The sequence below is a fragment of the Tasmannia lanceolata genome, unplaced genomic scaffold, assembly GCF_043159265.1.
Source record: "Tasmannia lanceolata isolate RefF3 unplaced genomic scaffold, GAP_Taslan_0.1 ptg000008l, whole genome shotgun sequence".
NCBI lineage: Eukaryota > Viridiplantae > Streptophyta > Magnoliopsida > Canellales > Winteraceae > Tasmannia > Tasmannia lanceolata.
This window is the reverse complement of record NW_027518685.1, coordinates 17,138,832-17,153,492: the sequence shown is the minus strand read 5'-3', so window position 1 is coordinate 17,153,492 and position 14,661 is coordinate 17,138,832. Positions and strand designations below refer to the sequence as shown.

The window sequence follows — 14,661 nt, the reverse complement described above, 5'->3', positions numbered from 1 at the left end:
TTTTAATATTTTTTCATATAAAAGGACACGTCGATAATCTATATTTTGAGTATGCGTGTCACTTTATCGACCAAGAGAATTTCTTTCTTTTCCTTTTAGTTATATGCTATTATTATTTTGGGGGTAAGAATTTAGTTATACTTAAGTTAAAATACGTAGACAACCAATAGAATAACAAAAGAGCGAGTAACAGATGGACAAAGTAAGAGAAAAAGAAAGAAAGTTTATACAGCTAGAGAAAAGCCAACTGCTGAAGTAATCTCCTAGAGATTCATCCTTTCTCTAGAAAAAATATTGAATAATCTTGCCTTTGTACGAGATAAGAACATGTTGAAGTGTTGACTCAAACAATATGAATTGAAGGACTTTGGTTGGTGCTCCAGTAGAAAAGCAATGATAATTTTCATAAGGAGAATTTATATGGTGGCCGACTGTGAAGTCCCGTCAAGGTGGTACATCAAACGTACCACCCTTGATATTTGATCCAACAACAGCATGCATTTTAAAAAGTGCGCTGCTATTGGATTAAATATCAAGGGCGGTACCGTTTTGACAGTACTTGTCGGTTGGGCAGCATATAAAAACTCTTTTCATAAGTGCACTAATTCATACTATCAAAACCTGTTTTTTATTTGTTTTTTTGTGGTGGGGGAAGAAAGAAACTTTGAGGGAATGGCCTGGGGTCATGATCCTCATGTTAAAGAGAATTACATTAATTTATAAGTATTGAGTAAACGATAATTTTCATGTGTACTAAAGAGAGAGAGATTGAAAATTCTTCCTTTTTAAGGGATTTCATTACTTTACTTTGATTTAATACCTGGTTTCTTTTGATTATACTTTCTTAAAATGGAAGCTTTGTACACTAACGATGAAAATCTAAGTACATAATTACTCTTCTCTACTGGAGCACTTTTAACTTATACTGTTTAACCTCACTCCGCTTTTGTTTTGTGTTTTGGGGGAAATGCGAGTATGGGCTCATACCGATACATATCAGCTGATACATGCTTATATAGGCGGGTCCGAACTATGGAGACCACAATATCTGTGCTCATAAAAAATCGCAAGCATATCAGCTAAGAGTGTCAATATTGATACACTATCAATATGGGGCCTATGCACGGATATAAGGCTAATATGGGGTTCATATTGTATCATGGTCATGTGAATATATTGAACTTTAGTTTTAATTTTAAATTTTTTAAAAGGGGTTTTGCTTAATTGCATGTTATAATTAAGACCAAAATCAATAGGGAAATGATATCCCCCGCCCCCAACCCCCCTAAACGGATAAAATCCCCCCCTCCCCCCCTTTAACGGTTTCTGTGAGAACGGTTCACTGCTTGAGGATAAATTCACCCCCTTTAACGTTTTTCTTTCCCTTTAAAACTTAACGATTAACGTTAAAGGGGGGATTAATTTTAACCGTCAGAGGGGGGGAAATAAAATTTCCCAAAATCAATATTGATATACTAGAATCAAGAGAAAAAATAAAATTTGAAGTTTAAATCAAATGGATCAATGTCATATTAACAAGCCTTGGTATTATTGGTTCAAGATAAATCCTTTTTTTATTTATGAATTAGCTGTAATACATCAAAATCATGCATGATTCATTTGATATGCATGTGTGGAAAAAGATTTGAAGATATATGTTATGTGATTTTTACTGTTTATCTTTTTCTATATTTTCTATCATTTCATAATTATTCATCTTTTAATGATAGACTTTTTACTATAGATACGTCCTACCTTTTCTTTTCTTTTTTGAGAGGGGGTCTTACTAAAACTGATTTCCTAAGTTTGGGGTGGAGGAGGACCGAGAACCCTCTTACCTCCTAATAAAATATTAAAAAACTATCTTAATACCTCTTCTCTCTCCCTCTCTATCGATGTGGAACGCAATTTCACGTGCTTTAATTAATTTTTTGCTAGTATGTTCTGGCCGGAAGAGTTTTTATATGATGCCCGACTGTGAGAATCACAAGGGCTAGGTGGCAAACCACCTACCCCTTGATTTTTCATCTGTTTTGAGTTTTGACCAGATGAAAAATCAAGGGCTAGCCCTTGTTGCTTTGACGATCGGGCATCATATAAATTCTCGTAATGGAATGTACTGTTTGGTTGTTTTGTACATCTATTGAACTGGATCTATCAAGTTATGCCTGCTTTTGTTTCCTGATTTTTAATTTATTTAGCATATGCAATTTTTTTAATTCTTATATAGTCAGATCCACATGTTATGAATATATATATATATATATATATATATATATATATATATATATATATATATATATATATATATATATATAGGTTTTTATATATATATATATATATATATATATATATATATAGGTTTATATGGTTTTTTTTTTAAAATAATCTTTACTTTTTACATGTATTTATATTTTTTAGTTTTAATAATTAAATTGTTTGTGTTTGATATTTTAGAAATTTGACCTAGATCTATATTTGTATGCTTATTCTTACTTATGTATCTATTTTTACTATTAATTCCAAACCATGAGACCTACGCAGTTATTTTAGTGAGCTACTTATTTTTATTGTTTATTTGATCATTTCTTCAGTTAGAATAATTGCTCCTATAATTTTAGATCAAGTAGTAAGAACTGGAATGACAAGTAGACACTCATGCAACCAATAAGTTGTTATTGCAGTACAATTCTAATAAATCGTGATTTTTAGTTGAAGTAAATATGTTAAAAATATTTAAATTAAACATAACCAGGCTAAACCCTAACTGAAAACCTTAAACACTAATTCCTAATTAAATCCCCTAAACCCTAAACTCTAGAACTTGTTTATAGACCATTGGTTAGATGCATGGTTAGGATCATTTTCTAAGTAGTGAGTTTTACTCAAGGTTAATTTGAAGTGGTTTATATCTGATATTTCTCACCTAGACTTTGGCGAAAAAGGAGAAATTTGAAATGTGTAGGATATATCGATCAATAAATATATATTCTTTTTTTTTTTTAATTTTGAGATAAAAAAAAATCAAAATGCCTTTCATATTTTAGTATGTACCAGCTAAACATGAGCGGTAATTTCGGTATGCTATGTAATAACATAGCACGAGGACACCCTCTCTATTCTCCAAGCTCTCATGAAAAGCTGGGGGGTATTTTTGGAAGACCCCCATTGGGCCCACTTACAAGAGTCTCATATGAGTGCATGCGTCTTACAATAACATTTCCCTACCTATTTTGATTGCAAGAAAAACATTTCTGATGGAAAATCTTTTCTTGGAAATTTTTTTCACTCCCAGATTTAGAGGGAAATGATATGCTTATGGCTAGTTTAGTGAGATATTATCATAAATTAAAGGTCCCTTTAAGTAAAAATTGTACAGGGTTGGTTCTAATTATCTTTTTGTGTGTTTAAAAATATTAGTAAACTTTAGAAATATTTTTCTCTTTTCCAGATATTGGAGCTATCCAAACATGGAACATGTGAGTAATTTTAAATTTAGTTGTGAGGACTGAATATAATCCCTCTGCCTTGTAAGATATCGCCTTCTCCTTCTCGACGCCCCGTGGCCTCTACCTTCTATCCTTAGACAAGAAAAAGGAATAAACAACATAGAAATTTTCACCCCCCTTCTGTCAAAGATGTTAATGTGTAATCAAATGACATTAGTTTAAGAACAAGTGACACTTTGTATCTGACTTTTGGCAGCTGCTTTTCCACGTGATTTCCTCACACTCCTTGTAAAAAGCATTTCTTCTTAGATGGTAAAATAATAAAAAAGAGAAAGGGAAGGAAATCATCATGGATGAAACATATCCCAATCATCACCCACAACGTTGACACCAAGAAATTGACACTGCCAAGCAACGGTTGAGTGAAGAAAAGAAATACCCAGATGGATTATTCATTCATTTCACGCCTAAAATTAGAAAAAAAGAAAAAGAAAAAAAAGAGATGTACCCATGAACTCTTTCTAGTGATCTATGTTTTGAGATCTTGCATGCTAAATTTGAATGCAAGAAATGATGTGGGTTCTCTCCAAAATCTTTAGCCCTTCCTCTAATGGCCTCATAATCATTCACTAGGCCGGCCACATGAAAATCATGGCTTTCATTCATTTACTAGTCCTGTTTTTGTCAGCATGCATAGATGACACTTTTCTTATATCTTATGGGTAATTTTTGTACATCTAAAATTTCAAAAATAAAATAAAAAATGGTCCCCTAATCCTTGAAATATAACTCTTCTATAGTATTTATTTCATTTTTATTATATTCATTAATGCACCCTTCATATGGTTACAAGAAAATCATGTCCTTTCCTTCCTTTAGTAATCCTTCTGTCCAAAGCATGCATAGATGACACTTTTCTTTTATATTATGGGTTATTTTCTACATCTAAAATTTCAAAAAAAAAACAATGGTCCCCAAATCCTTGAAATTTAACTCTTCTAGAGTATGTATTTCATTTTTATTATATTAATTGATGCACCCTTCCTATGGTTATCTATGCTGTTTTTTTTTTTTGGTAGGTTATTATCTATGCAGTTTTTCACTTTTTTGAACATTCATGTTTTTTCTCAATTAAATATAGTGAAATTGATATTTTAAATTGAAGAGCAAAGAAAAGACTTGGAAGAAGCCTACTGAAACACTCATGAGAGTGGTCATCCATGAGTAAAGACAAAGTTAAATCCAACACTTCTCAAACATGCTCTATGCTCTACTCTTATACATACACATCTCATACATATAAATAGAGTATACCACCCTTGTATACCTGACATCAATATTTAGAGAGAGAATCAATTCTACTGCTAAAGGGTAGTGTATGAGATGGGCCATCACTGCTGCAGCAAGCAGAAAGTTAAGAGAGGGTTGTGGTCTCCTGAAGAAGATGAGAAGCTGGTAAAATACATCACCACCCATGGCCATGGTTGTTGGAGTTCAGTTCCCAAACATGCAGGTTTTTATCTTTCTCTCTCTCTCTCTTTTCTTTCTTTTTTATTCCTCTATTCATCTATGGACGGGTTTTGATTTGTGATTACAGGGCTACAGAGGTGTGGAAAGAGCTGTAGACTGAGATGGATTAATTACTTGAGGCCTGACCTCAAGAGGGGTACTTTTTCAGCTCAAGAAGAAAGAACCATCATAGATGTGCATAGGATTCTAGGCAACAGGTGCCTTCACAACATCCAGAAGAAAAAGAAAACCCTAAAAACATTCATGCAAAAACCAACTTTTGTCTTTCTACATTTTCCATTTAAAGCTCTTTTACTATTTTACATCTCCATTTAATGCTCTCTTTTGTTTTTTTTTGTTTTTGTTTGCAGATGGGCTCAGATAGCAAAGCATCTGCCAGGGCGAACTGACAATGAGGTGAAGAACTTTTGGAATTCATGCATAAAGAAGAAACTGATTGCTCAAGGGTTGGATCCAAAGACTCACAATCTCATCCCTTCTTACACTAAAAACAATGCATGCAATCTTGCTCAGACTTGTACTCCTTTCACCATTAATTCCCACATGAGAGTTGGAGAAACTATGAGAAATGTCTCTGCACAGATGAACCCACCTTTTATCACATTGCCTCCTCCTCTTTCTCATCCTTCATTGCATGAACCCATTGAGATCCCCACTACTTTTCAATATGAAGATCCAAGAATTACAGACCCCAATTCCACTCTCTTATGGAGTATCAAAGATCAAAACCCACATGCAACAATGGATCTTTCTCACACATCTTCCTTGGAGAATCCACCCATCTCCTCTTCATTCAATCCATCTGGGTTTGGTTTTCTAGATGAGAATTGTTTGTGGGCTAGTTGTGTTGAACCCTTGGAAACGCAAAAACTGGATTTAGTGGAGCAACAACAAAAGCATCCACAACAAGATCAACAACAACAGCCCAAGATGTATGAAATGGATTTCAATGAAAGCAATGATGAGAAGAGACTAGACATGGAAAACGCATACAACCGACCGAATTTCGACCTTGAATTCATGGACTCTACATTGATGACTTCTGGAATCTACTGCAATATAAGTTCTATGGAACAGTTGGCATGGGATTGCTAGGTCATTTGTATTTGGGTTCATTTAACATTAATCGCTAGGCATATACATGGTTTATTATGGTAGGAGACTTTGTTGTATTTGACTCACTTCACATAGGTTTATAGTGATTTGCATTTTACTAGTTCTAGATTTCCTTCCCTCCCCTTTGCAATCTTTTCATGACAAGCTTCTTCTCAAGGCATTCATGCTCAATAAATTGAGGATAGCCAGGGGATTTTTATTTTTTTTTCCTTGTTCTTTCCACTTTGTTTTCCTAATGCTAATATGGGCTTCACGTGTTTAAGAACCCAAGCTTGTACAATTACAAATATGTGAGGATTTATAGATCATTGAGCTGTTGATGTGATGTACAGCTTGGGCCGGGCTCAGGCATGGGTATTTATTCTGGGTTCTTAATCACAAATATTACGTCAAGGGCATTACTAGGAATTGGAAGACGATCTCGTCGGACACCGCTGCGAAGAAAAAGACATCAGCTTTGTGGAAACATCCTTTCCCAACACACGAAAACTCAATGTTGACTACTCCATTGGCAAACCTGGCCAGAAGAGAATTGGGGGTGTACTTAGAGTTGGCAATGAGGTCATCATTTATGCATTTTCAGGCCCGATTGGCTTAATATACTCCACGGATGCTGAGGTTCGGACTGTCCATCGATCATGGCCTGAGCTGCTGAGCATATTTAGGAAGCTGACGGAAGGTAAATTGTAGGTGGAGGGTGATTCGTCTAATGTTATTTCTTGGGATCAAGGTAAGAGTGTAGGTCATCGGAGGTTAGCTAGGTTTTTGGATGAAATTTATGCAATCTATGATGAACGATTTATTTCTTTTGTCCATATTCATAGGAGTGTCTCATATTCCCAGGAGTGCCAAAAGATCAATTTGCAGGATTACTTGTATACTGGGAAAACTTTGCCCTCTGACTTACACATGTATTCATTTAATACGATTATCTTTCGCTAATAAAAGTGCAATTAGGCTCTCCCTCTCTCGTGGGAATGATTCGATCTATCATAGATACACTATATTGTGTTTCATAGTTTTTTCGATCCATACATTTGTGTTGATCATGATTGATCTAAACCATCATGTAGTAGACCCAAAGTTACCAGAAACGCCCCGAATGGTGGGAAGCACGTGTCAGAAGCAGGAATGCCGCGTTTCCCAAAAAATTTGAGAACCGAGTTTCCCCAATCTTTGTTCTGTATCATTTACAAAATTTCAGGGATGCAGAATTACAGAGAAATATAGGGACCAAGGTGAGTCAATATCTTTAGTGTTTATTTTAATGCTTGTCTACTTAAGATTTACATATGAATAAGGAAATACCACAATTTGGATTTATTAAAAATAGTTTCAAGACACAAATCTAAAATGACACAAAATTAATTTTACAATTATATTACATAATCCAACATTTTTAGGTCATTTATTGCGGAGTAAAAATCTTAACTTCTAAACGATGAGGTATATTGCTAATTTCAAAAATTCATAATTTGGTCACATAAATTTTCATGTAATCAGGCACTTGTCAACACAGGCATTTCAGCTGACAACGTGATTTTCCTTCAAGTACATGTTGCATGTAATTTCTGATGGTTGGATTCAAATTGCTAATGTTAGTTGGAAACCGTAATACTTATTTTTAAATTTTGTAAATTTTTTCATTTATTTCACGCTTCCTCATTGCCTCCCTTCAACCTTCCCCATCGCTTCCGTAGTCCTTCACGCTTCTCGCCTTCCCGTGGGCCTTTGCTTCTCACTTTTGCTTCTCGCACATGCAACTATGGGTAGACCCACATTGAGTGGTTTGCTGTCTGATCAAGATCCATAAAATTAAAAAAAAAAACTAATATAAACATGTACGATCAAAAGGAGATTGAGGATGTGAGCCCACTATGAGAAAGGTACATATTAATCAATGTGGGCCGCTAAATATATGACAAATGGATTCTTATAAGTGGGATCCAGGAGGAAAACCCACCCCATTGTACAATTCTAACACTCCAATTTGTGGACACTAGATGAACGGTGCAAAAAACAAAAAAAAAAAATCAACTGCCAGCAGAATACCTCCACAAATTGGAGGGTTCCAATGGTCATCCATATAGCAAGGCCTAGGAAATAAATGGTTTCAACCATTGAAAAAGTGGCCCCCACTTTTTCATTTACCCGTTCATATTTCCTTGGAAAAATATTGGAGCACTATCGTGTAAGAACCCGTGATAGACTATGAAGCATGGGAATATGATACATCGAGCAATACAATGCACTCAACGTTTCCTCGACAATGCATCCAATGTTTACTGGATGCATTTTATTATTGTGCTTCCTAGCTCTATTGTCACTCTTCGAACCGTAATTATGGCCTGGGATATGACAGCACCACATAACTGCAAAGTAACCACTACAAGCATGCAAGGCTAAGCAGAAAATATTGAGAACCATCAATATCATTATTCCAAAGCAAAAAAGGTAACACATAAATAAAGTCAAGCTCTCTCTCTCTCTCTACCAAAACTTAAATAATAAATGTATCTCTCAAGTTTCTACAGTATCTGAATCAATACTCACAGCTCAATAAACTCGAATGAAATAAAATCGAAACTGAAAGAGTTAGGTTTCCACTCCCTCGTTGTCTAATCGGGGGTTAAAATCTGAAATGTGAAAATTGAGCTAACACCCAGTACATTAGGTCTAAGCATGCCACGGATAATCAAGAAATACAGTTTCATAATTCATGAATCAGAGATCAAAGATGTCACAAGCACAGTCAAAGTAAGTTACTTAATACAAAGGTGACCAAAGGTTCACATTTCGAAGTTCAAAGAATATCAAATAGTCAAATGGATCACACAATGAGTATCAATAACACTTCAGGATCATCGGCATAGTCACATAATACCACAAAGGACTGTGGTTCACAAGACACTATTTTTCACCGGCGGTCAACGATGTTGGAACTCGTTCCTATACATATACCTGTCGACAAGGCCAACGTATATCCGGCGGTCAACGATGTCGGAACTCGTTCCTATACATATACATGTCGACAAGGCCAACGTATATCCCCCATTGGCAGGATCACAATTCACATAATTGCCAACGCATTATTGCCTCATTGGCGGGGCGGTTCACAGTTAAAAAATATAAGCCTCCACAAGAAGTGTTCACAAGGCATGCAATAAATATGAAATTGCAAGAGAAACATATGTTCATCACAATCATAACCGAATAAAATATGATAAAAAAAGGGAAAAATACAAACACACCCCCTCAACTTTCCGACATTTTCAACGATAACCCTGACTTTTGAAGTCATGAGCGACACCACGACTTTTCACCGTCCATGAAGTAGACCCCCTGACTTTTCACCCTATAGTTCAAAATTCATCGAAGACACCCCTGGCAATTTCTTCATTCCCGTCCACCCCGTTATGTAACAAGCATTATTGAAAACTAAGGGGGTGTCGTTGATGACTTCAAAATGTCAGGTTTATCATTGGATATGTCAGAAATTTGAGGGGGTGTATCTGTACTTTTTCCTACAAAAATACTCTTATCAGTATGATATTCAATATCAAGAAGTCAAGAATAGGGTTCAAAGAACGTGCAACACGGTAACACAAGCATGCTAGACTCGAATCCCAAGAGAAAATCAGCAATTCACAGGGTTGTACAACTTATCCAAATACAACCAGATCTTGGGCATAGTTTGAAATTTCGACCGAAATTCTAAATTTTGGAATTTCGATGAGGACCGAAACCCAAGCGTTCCGAAACTGAAATCCCCGAAATTTACCAAATTTTGTTAATTTCGAGAATTTCATCGAAATTTGTTATAAAATATTATTTTTTATTCCGTTTAGGAGTTTCGACCAAAATTTCTCAGTCGAAATTTTGTCCTAAAAAAAGGCATTCCGTGTGCTAGTACCAAATTTCGGCCGAAATTTTGGGATTTTGGCTGAAATTTCGGTTTTAGATAAGTTCAAAATTTTATCCAAAACCGAAATTTAAAACCATGATCCTGAGTACGAGGGAATGAGGGAATCACAATCTAAGAAGTTTTGAGGGTCAAAGCACTAAAGTAATAAGGTACTACGTACCTCGGACGAAGACCCAACGCATTTCGAACTCTGAATATTCAATCACCTATTATCCAATAACCATTTAGATAATCATAAAAATGTCTAATAATGGTATACATTATGTCAAAGAGGTATGAAACACTCTTTATATAATGCCTAATCGGGAAGAAGATGGTAGGTCGTCCTAGGGTACCTCTTAGTATCATTAAATTAATCACATTATAAAGTCCTTAAACATTTTTGGAATCATTTTTAATGGAAACTAGACCTCTCTAGCTTTCTGGAGAGCCCAAGAACTCCAAAATCATATGAGAAACGAAGAAATTATGATTTTTCGAAGTTTCAACTACCGTCAGGAAAAACTGGCATGCAGACATCTGCGCTGAGCCAGATGTCTGACAAATAACCAGCACGATTCTAGTTTGGTTCGGGTGGACGTCTGCCCCTGGCTAGTCGTCCACTCACCGGGGATTGGGTTTTTCCCTGCAACACATTTTTCACTGATTTGGCACTTTAAAAGGCTCTATCTCACTCGTTTTACATCGAAATTGAGCATGGCTAAACTCGTTGGAAAGAGAAAATAAAAGTCACTGAAACCTCGCCGGAACTTTTCCGGAAAGAGAAAATAAAGGAGAATTATATTGTAATCTTTATGAAATCAACATAATCGGAGAAGTTAATACAAGAACTCTAACTTAAATGTGTTCCTTACCTTGGATCGCCTTCTTCAATGCCCAAAATATTTTCCGGCGGCTCTTGAGTTCCCATATCACCATCTCCTCTTAGATCTATGGTTTTCTCTGTTAAAGAATACCTAAACATTAGTCTTTATAAGTGCTCATTAGCCCTAATCCAGAATGTAGGATTTTTGACAAAAATACCCTTAAGAAATTCATAATTCACGATCTGCGGGATTTCATCTAACATGCACATGGGTCACCTTGATTTATATGAACCGGTCATATGGGTTGGAGATCGTGAGCATAAGCAAAGAAACAAATGGTGTCAAGCGAGTAGGACCTTCGAGGCATTGGCTTTGGCATATGCATATGCTGCCATACAAGTTTATCATATGAAGAGAAAAAAAAAGTAAAAGCCCGTGACAGGTGATATCATCACCCATCCGAATCATTATGTTATAATAGAAAGGCTCAATATAGAGTTATAGAAAATAGAAATTAGGAAGCATGGCAATACAATATGCATTCGCCCGTTGAGGGTTGCATGGGTAATATACTCATAAGTTTATTAATCTCCTAAATTTATGTCTAGAATGGTACTACAACTTAAGAAGATGATGCATTTCAGGAATAAATCGAGCAAATTCCCCCTACATGAATGTAAAATTGTTATCTAGTTCATGGAGTCAATTTGGGCATAAATGGGAGAATACGATCATTCAAAGGTTTGAATGGGCCCAGTCAGGGACGGAGCCAGGAATTTACACCTGGGGGGCCAAACTAATTTATACTTGCCTGCAATGGTCATTTGGAGGGGGGGGCATGGCCACTAAACTAGCTTATAATGCTTGTACTGCCAAAACCCACAACAAAGGTTTTCCAAGTCATTGGGGGGGCCATGGCCCCCCTCATATTCTATGTGCCTCCGCCCCTGGGCCCAGTATGTAGGACATTTAGGACCCTGGCCAAGACATATAAATTTGATATGAGTCCAAGTTATTGAATGGCAAGTTTTTTGTTAATAATTAGAGATTTTTACAGAAATTATGGCCTAATAAATCCAAGAATTCAGCTGATAAATCGGAAAAACAGACTGATACAATTTTCTTCGGGTCATTTTACCATAGTCGGCCGTCCGCGACTATCAGTAGCAGTGATATTTGTAAATTTGAATATTTGTTGACTGATATAACCAATAAATCCAAGATAAACCTATTGATAGATCGGGTTTTGGTGAATTCACATTTATCGCCGATAAATTTTGGAGAACAATATTTGCACTCTGATGTTTTGATAATGTCACTCGATCTTTCTCTAACACTTATCTGACTGAATGTTGATAAGAGTTTTTTGAACTATCACACAGCCTATAGAGTTAGTAGAGTACTCATAAGTCCTAATATATTGGAAGGAGTGCCATTATCAAATATGGGAACGTGAATATCATCCCCAAAAACTTTATCCTTATTCTTGGGTTTCCTGTCTTAGGCAGGGAAAATCAAAACTAACAGTCTAACACCCAAAACCACCCGCCTCATTTCTCTTTATTAAATTCCATAGAATTTAAAACTCATGCAAAGCATGGGTGGGGCCCACACTTTTACACATGTTCTGATGTGGTGGGGCATACCATTTTATACTCACGTGTATGCATGTGTGGGGCCCACCATTTTACACATCATATTCTTTTATGGTTTGCAGCTAGCCCACCGTTTTACACATGTTCTGATGGTGTGGTGCCCACTGTTTTACACATGTTTTAATGTGCTAGGACCCCCTATTTTTGTAACTCATGGTTTGATGGGGTGGGGCCACAATCTTTACCCAAACCCATAAATGGCGTAGGGAGCACCATTTCATGCATAGCTTGGGCGGGGCCACTATTTTACTCATCATGTTTTGATGGGTGTGGCCCCACCATCTCCACCCAAACCCGTGCATATGATGGGCCCCCATTTCCATACGTCATATTTTTATGGGGTAGGTTCCGTCGTTTCACACCTCATATGGGGCTCTCTTATTTGCACCTCCTCTTTTGATGGGTGGGGCCATCATTTGTCACCCATGTATAATAAATGAGAAGATAAGTGGTGACATTATGTGGTGTGCCGGGGTTACAAAATACAAAGGAAAATGATAAATGCGTCCCTTTTCATCAGTTGAGACACCCACCATCAGCGTATCAATGACTGCATAGGGGCTGATGTACTTCAGGTCGGAAGGATTCAACGGATTTGATTCCCACATACACTGCAGTTGGGTGTCCCATGTGATGAAAAGGGGCACATTTATCATTTCCCAATATAAAAGGAGAGTCAGCCAAGTGGGCAAAAAAAAGGAGTTTCTACACATCAAGGGATCAATGGACCCAGATGGTCCGATGGATCCAAATAATCCGAATGTTAACCAATAGAATTTGGGCATTTTGGATCGTGAAGGTTATTCCTAGATCAGAGTGGAGGGCACGAGTTGACCTGGCAAACGGGTGGGCCGAGCCGGGTTTCACCCGAATCGTACTGGTCCAGGTCATACGGGCCGGGTAAGAAATGACCCGGAATTTTACGGTTCAGTACTTGGTGGACCCGTACCCCACCCGCACAGGCCGGGTTGACCTGCGGTTCACCTGTTTTTTTTTTTTTAAAGAATTTTGGTTGTTATTTATAAAAATAAAAAAAACTTTTTGGCACGTGTCACATCCTTTGAAATTTGAAAACCTTCAGTCTCTTCATTCTTTTCTTTCTCCCTCTTTAATAGCTTTCACTCTATTCTTTCTTTTCTTGTGTTTTTCTCGATACCCACGCATGTTGCTTCCATTTTTGCCCCGGGACAAGGTAATCCTTATCTACATGAGATGACCATCTATAGGAAGAAAAAGCATTTGGGAACTGGGATTTAAGTGATGTAATGAAAATACCCTCACAAATTTCACGTATTTTCGTCACATCCTCTCCCCCCAAAAGTATTCTACTCTTTAGCGGGCACCCGCGGGCCCACTCAGCCTGGATCAGTTTTGATGGGCCGGGTGGACCCGCGGATCAAACTGAAACGGGTCACTACTTTGGGACCCGGACCCGGAAATTATAGGTGGGCCGGGTCGACCCGCGTGTCCAGGTCACTTCTTGCCAGGTCTAGGCACGAGTGTACAAAATCTCCTTTATTTTTTTGTTTGCTTATGTCTGGGGTCATTTTTTGTAAATTAAAAAACCTACTCAAACAACAAAGAGGGTTTCATGTCTTTTCGTTGCAATGACTATTCTCTCCTCTTTTCACTCTAGAGAATTCAAAATGGATCCGTGACCCAAGACGTACAAAGTAGATCCGAAAAGCATCTTGAAAAGCTTGGATTGAGCAGATCGTGACTAAGAGTCGAAGACCATAGTTAGAAAAACGTGATTCAACAAAAAAACCGGGATGGGGGGGAAAATCGAGTTTAATACGGTACTGGTTCAAAAAGAAACTCAGAAAAAAGAAAAAAAACACCAACACACAAAAAATCCGTTTAAAATTTTGTCATTTACAAAATATGGCGGGGTAAAATTGGAAATTTGGCCAAAAAGAACTTGTTTAAAACGTTTTCCTTAACAAAACCGAGTTATTTTATCTTTTTCTTGTTCTTTTTCTCTTGTTTCTTCCCAGGGTAACCTCCTTGGTCTTCCTGTTTTAATATATCTGTTCTTTATACGTTTCGAAAAAAAAAAAAATACAAAACCGAGTTATTTTTACTGTAAAAGTTTTAAACCGAGTGTTAAATGGCAAACCGAAAAAACGTGTTTTTTTTCCCCCAAAAAGAAGCCGTTTAAAAACGGGACTCCTTCCATT

The 14,661-nt window shown here is 36.8% G+C and overlaps 1 protein-coding gene across 1 annotated transcript; it reads left to right on the top strand.

Annotated features, from left to right (window-relative positions):
* The first annotated feature begins 4,662 nt into the window (after window positions 1-4,662).
* On the top strand, window positions 4,663-7,056 carry LOC143883323 (transcription factor MYB26-like). Its single transcript, XM_077386673.1, has 3 exons — window positions 4,663-4,962; window positions 5,047-5,176; window positions 5,330-7,056. The coding sequence occupies exons 1-3, from the start codon at window positions 4,833-4,835 to the stop codon at window positions 6,072-6,074; spliced, it is 1,005 nt and encodes a 334-aa protein (XP_077242788.1). The 5' UTR covers window positions 4,663-4,832; the 3' UTR covers window positions 6,075-7,056.
* The last annotated feature ends 7,605 nt before the right edge of the window (window positions 7,057-14,661 follow it).